General features: G+C 37.9%; 1 protein-coding gene and 1 long non-coding RNA gene across 4 annotated transcripts in view; one reads left to right on the top strand and one right to left on the bottom strand.

Moving 5' to 3' along the window:
- Window positions 1–319: 319 nt before the first annotated feature.
- LOC131344513 (uncharacterized) lies at window positions 320–2,385 on the bottom strand. The gene is made up of 4 exons (XR_009203329.1): window positions 2,148–2,385; window positions 1,860–2,018; window positions 805–885; window positions 320–487 (listed from the first exon to the last, which is right to left on the bottom strand). It is a non-coding gene; the product is annotated as an uncharacterized LOC131344513 (long non-coding RNA).
- Window positions 2,386–5,063: 2,678 nt separating this feature from the next.
- The window catches only part of gramd1a (GRAM domain containing 1A), a 27,812-nt gene continuing 25,375 nt past the window's right edge, over window positions 5,064–7,500 (top strand). For 2 of the 3 annotated variants that reach the window (XM_058375949.1, XM_058375948.1), the window contains exon 1: window positions 6,872–7,500. This exon is cut by the window's right edge and continues 5 nt beyond it. In XM_058375949.1, coding sequence (XP_058231932.1) covers window positions 7,399–7,500 — 102 coding nt within the window. In that variant the 5' untranslated portion in view covers window positions 6,872–7,398. Of the gene's footprint in view, window positions 5,203–6,871 lie in introns of those variants that run through there. The other variant, XM_058375947.1, reaches the window with a different exon arrangement.

Below are 7,500 nucleotides of genomic sequence, written 5' to 3'. Positions count from 1 at the left end.
ACTCTAACTTGGTCATTATGTTGGAGAGCAGCAGAGGGAGAAGATCAGAAGATCCTGATATTCACTCATTAAACCACAAAGACCTGAAACATTACAGACCACCATGTGACGTGAGGCTTCAGGGGGATGAGTCATTAATAAAGTCTCTCGTTTTCATTCTCTTTCATTCATTTGATTCGTTCTGATTATTCGGCTTGATTAGTGAAACATCTGTTAATAGCTGTGTCTACGTTACTGACCAGCAGTGTTTATAATTCACTGTAAGGATGAAACGGAATAACTCAAGGGTTTATCCACAGCGTGTGTTTTTATTGGTCAAGATATTAATGCAAGTAACAATCACACGCATCATCACTGTGTTACTGCTAGTTCTGAAAACAGCACCGGGTCACAGCAGTGGGGTCAGTGTGTAACGGGTCACCGGTGCCAGAGAACGGCCGGACGGAGCTCTGGAGCGTTTCCTCCTCTGACAGTCTCACATCCTCACCTATAAACACATTCAGAATTCAGATTCAGAGGTTTTATTCTTTAACACACACATCACATAATCCACATAGAAAAGAAGAATCATTATCATCATCATCATCGTTGTAAATAGCTCAGATGTTTAAATCACCGTGTCGTCAGATTAAAGTCGAAAGAGTGTGTTTATTTATTTATCTAAAGCTGGGATTTAATATAAATGAATAAAGAAATTGAATAGACAGTGACGCAGTAAATCTGCTTCATTACAGTGTTATAAACACAGACACTCCTGTGTATAACACTCCAGCTGTCTAATGAACAGATGTTGAGTAAACGAACCTCCACACATGAACAGGTTTCTAATCCTCTTCCACTGCACTAATCTGCGGGCGGCTGGACAGACAGCTGACCGACGACCACCTGAAAATAACCAGAGGAATTAATCCATCATTTCTATACGGGACCAACGTTTCCAGCCCAAAAACTAAACTAAAGGCACCTCTGTTTTAGAATTTATATTAAAGGGAAAAAGAGAGAAATGTGACAGAAGTCTGACATCAATCCAAAATCATAAAATCGGCAGGAAAATGATTTTAAAGAGTGCAGGAAACTTTTAACAAACACTATTAGATTTGCTAACTGATTGCTGCTGTAAGTGATGCCATTTAACTCCATTTCTTTTTCTGAAACAATAAGCTAAGCTAACTAGCATTAGCACCAATGCTACACCGACCTGTGACGCTGGATCTGTCGTGTAAATGCACTCAGTGTGTGTAAATACATGATCTGGTACATAATGATGAATCACAGCACAGAAAATATCATCACTAAATTAACAAGAAAACCAAAAACACACCAAATGAAGTGCTTCCTCAGAGAACGGCTACATGCTAAAGCACAAAAATCTCACTAACACTTCACAGTGAAATATTTAACACTGGAACCTACACACACTCTCATCATGAAACAATGTCAGTTATTTGCAAACAATGAGAAAGAAGAACTAATGTCCAGCTTACACAGAGATCTAATGACCATACAGATGCTCATGTGCTCACATGGACGATGGCTAACGTGATCCACATGATGAAAACTCTAAACCAGAACACACATCACATTTACCAGCATTATTAATGTGGACGATTTTGTGTCTCTGCATTTTCCCAGGAAATATGGAATTTAAAAAATGCTTGTCAAAAAAAATGAGGACGACGGAGTGAGACGCTACAACAAGGTCTTAAGCTCAGCCCTCTGAATGTCTGCCTTTATTTCCGTCTTCATCGATTATGTCACACACCTGTACCTGGAGATATTGTTAAGATCAGAAAAATACATAAAACTCTAACTAAAAGCTTCCTCCCTAACGATGTGATTATAACTCTGTAATAACTCACCTGCATCAGTAACTGCACTCAGTGTGGGGATTTTAGAAAGACTTTACTTCTCTCCGTCTCTCATCCTTCGGCTTTCTTACAGATTTTGGTCGCCGTGTTCCAGCTGTAGTTTCTCAGATGAACTGAATTTATTTCTTATGACGATCCAAACCTTGGAAACTGGATCCCAGAATTCAACCAAAACATAATAATAATAATATTAATAATAATAATAGTAATAATACATCCTTAAATTCAGAAAAAAAAATTGAAGCTTTATTGTTTGAGTCTTTCAGAAGAGATTTCCACCAGCGAAGTGATGTGTCCTCGGTCCAGATCAAAAACAAAAACAGGAAGAATGAGCTGAAAATTCCGCTAACAGCCATGCTGCTCATGTGGCCAAATAATAAAAATAATCATATAATCATTATATTTCAGTATAAAATCCTCCTGGACAGGAGAGTCCGGTCTTGTCCAGAAAAAGACGGTGTTTATATTCCATCAGAGCAGATGTCAGTATATTGTTTATCTTGACTTCAGGATCTAAATCCTGCTAAACCGGAATTCTGACCACAACAGAGGATTGTGTTACATGGATAAAACCAGACGCCCCAGATACAGGCTGTGAACGTGGAATATTTCCCCATGGTATGTTATTGAAATTATTTCCTGTATTTTCGGTCACTGTGCGTGAAGTGTATGTCAGCAGTATGTACAATCATGTGTTGTGTGTTCAAGAACTATAACAGTGTTGATCTTCATCCTCAGTCAGTGCTCCTCCTGATTCGCCACCATTACCATTAAATACATGGTCCAGTTTGGGTGACTGGTATTGAGGTGGTGGGACAGAAGCCCTGCTGTGGAGCTATTTCCTGTGTGCCCAACAATGACCCTGACTCTAACTTTAGTGCAAGAGAACAACCCTGTGAGTGAGACGCCACAGAGTGAAAACAATCATTCACCTCATATAACTCCTCCATTCTGAATTCTTTCATTTTTTATCATCTTTAACTTCCTGCATTCTGATTATTATCTGTGTGTTTAGCAGCAGTGAGCTCGCTCTTCCACCTCGTCTGTTCACGGTCAGGGTGGGGTGGTGGTATTGGGGGTTCGGGGAGGGGGTGGGTGGAGGTGCAGTTTGCAGTTGTCCTACACCTAGACGTGATGTTAATGCACATAGGGTTAAAGTTAGGTATGAAACTCTCATCATAACAATAAGATCAGAGCCTGAGAGAGTCATCGTGGCGAGAGGCTCAGGAGAGACAGAATGCCTTGTCATTTCAAAACTGCTGCATGACTGTGTCTCTCCTAAACCAGTCATAAGAAGCAGTGATTTCTGACTAGCGAGATTTTCCACAATATGAGCTTCTGAATATTCAAAGCACCTGATAGAGGAAGTCGCAGTAACTTTTACAGGAGGAAGTGACTTTAAACAACAGAATGCCACTATCTGCCTCTGTCAGGATTATTAGATGATGTAGATATATTAAAGCTACCTGGCATATATGTGTGTGTGTGTGTGTGTGTGTGTACAGAGAGAGAGAGAGAGAGATATTGAATGAATCACTGATAAAGACAGATGCAATTCAGATATTTATTTACAAGGTATAAAAATTAATAAATAATGAAACATAAACCTAAGTAACACAACATACACTAGGAGCAGGACTATAGTACAACAAAGACAACGTGACATCACAACAGGGAAACAGTGACCACCAGAAACTAGTGCACAAGGTTGCCCTCTGCTGGCCGAGGGGGGAGGGTGCGTGTTGTCTGTAAACGTGGAATTTACATAAACTCTAAATATCACCTTAGACAATATTTTAGACATTAAAATGTATTGTTATGTAAAATTCCATGCTTAAAATGTTAGTGAATCATTTTACACATTACAATCTTCAATCCATCAGTAAAGTTTTTGCCCTTAAAAAGCCGAAAGCTAAAACTTGTCTCATGATTCATTAACTGAAAAACATGTAACATTTTGGATCTGATTTATCGTCATTTATTTATTTATAATTTATTACTAAAAGCAGATCATATGTTTTTTCATGTATTATCTCTGACTGACTTTTGCAAAAGTGTTTTGCAGACTGTGTCTGGTTTAGAGAAAAAAATAGTAGTGAGTCGTTTGGCAGCCAAAAGAGTCGACTCTTTATGACCTGACTCACTGAATATCTGTGATTCCTGTGTAAACGCCAGTGATGATAAACCTCATGAGTAAACTGAATATGGCTGTGTTTATGATGATGAACGATGTGGAAAATATTCAAAACACTGAAGCAAAATATTATATTTCTCCAGGAAGACTATCAGAGATCCGTGTACTGAGATCGGAACAACATGGAGTCTGATGCAAATCAGTCACACTGAATTCTAATGACAGACTGGTGTATTCTGGAGCTGGTGTATTCCGGACGTTGTGTAAGAGTGTTTAGCCTCAGTGACTAAAGAGAATTCAGGCTGAGATTTTTATTTAAAAATCTCGTTTATAAACATGAACACAGACTTTTAACCAGTGTGAAAGCTCCTGCATCATTTATTAAAAACATAACATTTACGCAGTGCAGATGGCCATTAACCAGGGAGATATCAGACACCAGCAACTCATTTAAATATTTTATCAACTCCACAGTTTTTATTTACAGTTTGTGTTAATTATAGTTATTTAATAAAGCTTCTGTATTTGTTCCATGATTTACAAAAAAAACAGACATTCTGGATGTTAAATCTGTGAGAAAATAAATCTCTGAAGCTGTTGGAGTTAACCTGGGGTGATTCTCAGAGCTGGACGTCACACCACACGTCCAGCTGATGGTGTAAAACCAGGGGATTTGCATCAGCTGGTGTTTCTCACATTAGACTCATTTAAATTCAAATCTGGAGCTGATTTTTTTAAATAAAATATTGATTTTGTGCGTAAGCTCACTGAGTCTCTCCTTCTCATCACGGTCAACTTCCTGAACGATCATGACCCGCTGACGTAGAGATGGAGTAAATATCAGGAGGAGAACTTTCCAGAAGCTTATCTCTCCAACTTTGTTTTAGTTTCCAGTGAAGCGATGCTTGCTGTCTGAGTGAGAACGAGCACCAGGACAAGGACGAGTCAGCCGAGAGCAAGGTTAATAAAATGTGCTTTACGCATGCAGTGTGCATGCAAATGACCACACACACACACACACACACACCTCACATAGTGCTTAGGCCTATATTTAGTCCAGTCTGCATTTGCACATGGATCCTGTAGCGCTCTACTACGAGTCCAAGCAACCTGAGGAAATAAAACACTGCATTAAAGCCAGAGAGGAGAGAAGCATGAGGACGTCTGGAGTCCGATCTCTGTCGAGAATCAGACTGTTCTGTAAGTCAAAACCACCATCTGGGTTTTTTAATTATTGAGATGTATTTATTAAGGGGTCCAAGCACATGAACTGTTATAACTGTGATTAAATTGTTGATTAGAGGAAAAAGAAAATGTGGAGTGATTTATATTCCTATCAGATACTCCACATTTGAATCTGATTACAGTCTACACTCTCAGAAACAAGGGCATTAAACTACCTTTAATTGTCTCGGGCCTACACCTCCTCTACCTTCCTGCTCTGATACTCTAATTTGTGTTTTATTCATGTGGTTTTTAAAGGGTCACTATGTCCAGATTTCCTGCTGAAACATATATTAAAGGTAGGAAGGGTGTGAGACTGATGGAACACCACAGTGACAATTAAAGGTAGAATGTAGAACCTTTTTCTGAGAGCGTACTTTGATATTTTCCATCCCATTGTTTCTAATAAATCAGGGTGACCCGGTGCTGATCAGCCTCAGGTTAGCGATCATATGACTAGCGTGCTCAAACCAAGCCACTTATTTACTTTGTTTGTGTTGTATTTTACAAATAACATTTCACTTCATTAGCTTAACATTAGGATTTAAAATCTGGCTTAATTAGCCAAACTGATTAGCAAGCTAGCTAGCATGCAGCAGTCGTCTTCTTTAGGTGCCTAGCTAGCTGAGTACCTTTATCGTTAGCCAGTAACCTATTTTAGCTGTTAACATTTTTGTTAGCTAACTAGCAGGTTTCTGTTAGTGACGTGTCTGATTTTCAGTTGTAACGGATTTATAGGTTGGAAAAATGGACTGTATACAAATAAAAATTAGACATATTTATATTTGTAAAGGCTTACAAAAACTCCCTGAAACAGATATAAGTGTTTGTGTAAGAGATTCACACTCTTCACAGGAACTGCAGCAGAAAATTTAGAAAAGGAAATAATAATTATTAAGACAGAAAAGTTTTTATAGCATTTTAAATGTTAGAAAAGCTTTAAATGATAAAGTAAATCATCAGTAAAACACAACAGTTGAGATGTAGTGCTGAATGACAGCATTGAAGAAGAAATATCAATGCAAAGCTATTAGCTGTGTATCAATATTGAGTTTTATTTAATGCACATTAAACCTGACTTTATATAAGTGAATAATTTAATTGAATGACCTCATTAGATGACCATTTAAAAACGTGACTGTTATTAACATGATGTATTGGTGTCTTATCCCTTTATTTTCGTTCCTAATTTATAGTAAACTCTTTTTAATGTGCATGTTAGCTTTAAATTGTGACTACATAACTTCCTTGGACTCGAAATAGATCATTATATTCGAGATAAAAAAAGTAAAAATCGTCTATATTAGATGCTGAAAATACAAAAAAGACACAAAAGTTAGCTCTTTCCCCTTGCCCTCGTCTCGTGCACGCGCCTGTCAGGAACACCCGTTACTTTTTCTCTCCGCGTTCACGTACTCGACTGTACCAAAAAGTTGGGACACAAAGGGGTGTTGTATCATTCTGCTTCCGAGTACTAACGTATATATTTCACTGTTTCAACTTCCACATCGAAAGTTGTTAAGAATAAAGTGATTAAATCGTTATACTTTTAAACTGAGTCGTCCTTGACTGTAAATAAGCGCTGTAAAGATGGTGTATTCTGCTGTGTTTTCCCCGTCACTGTTAAACTTTTGTTGGACTTTAGCAGAGACTCTGCATTTCGATGCTATATCGCTTTGTGTAATATTTAGCTAGAAAATAATAAAGGTGTATTATTCTGTGTGTATTTTAAGGATTACTTTTATAAATGAAAAGTAAAGATATGTTCCTGTTTAATGTAAATAGTTAACGCTACGGCCGCCTGCACTGAGCGGCTTTTTATTTGATTTTTCCCCCATTATTTAGCCTAAACTAGCTAACTTAGCTAACCAGCTGGCTGGGGTTATTGCTAGTTATGCTAGTTGCTCTAATTATGTTAATTAGCGACGCTAGTAGTAATAGTAATAAGAGTAATTTGTAATGTTTTATTTTTTGTCTATTTATTTTTTGCTTTAATATACTGCGTGTGAGAGGACTTTTATTGTTTTACTGGAACGGGTGTTTTTCTTTAAAGAGAGAAAGAGAAAAGTGTTTAGTGTAGAAATAGTTTGATGTGAAATATAGTGTTAGATAATACCCAGTGTTAGCTGTGCTAAGCTAAAGGGAGTTAAAGGGAGTGTACTTAGTTAGAGAATGCTCATGTGTTCCTGTGATAAAGTGGATTTTAATCCCATCACACAACGCAGAGTGTACGAAGCCGAGCAGGATCATGGACTTGGGGCGCCTTCATCAAAC

Source organism: Hemibagrus wyckioides, linkage group LG23, assembly GCF_019097595.1.
Source record: "Hemibagrus wyckioides isolate EC202008001 linkage group LG23, SWU_Hwy_1.0, whole genome shotgun sequence".
NCBI lineage: Eukaryota > Metazoa > Chordata > Actinopteri > Siluriformes > Bagridae > Hemibagrus > Hemibagrus wyckioides.
This window is presented reverse-complemented; position numbering and strand designations above follow the sequence as displayed.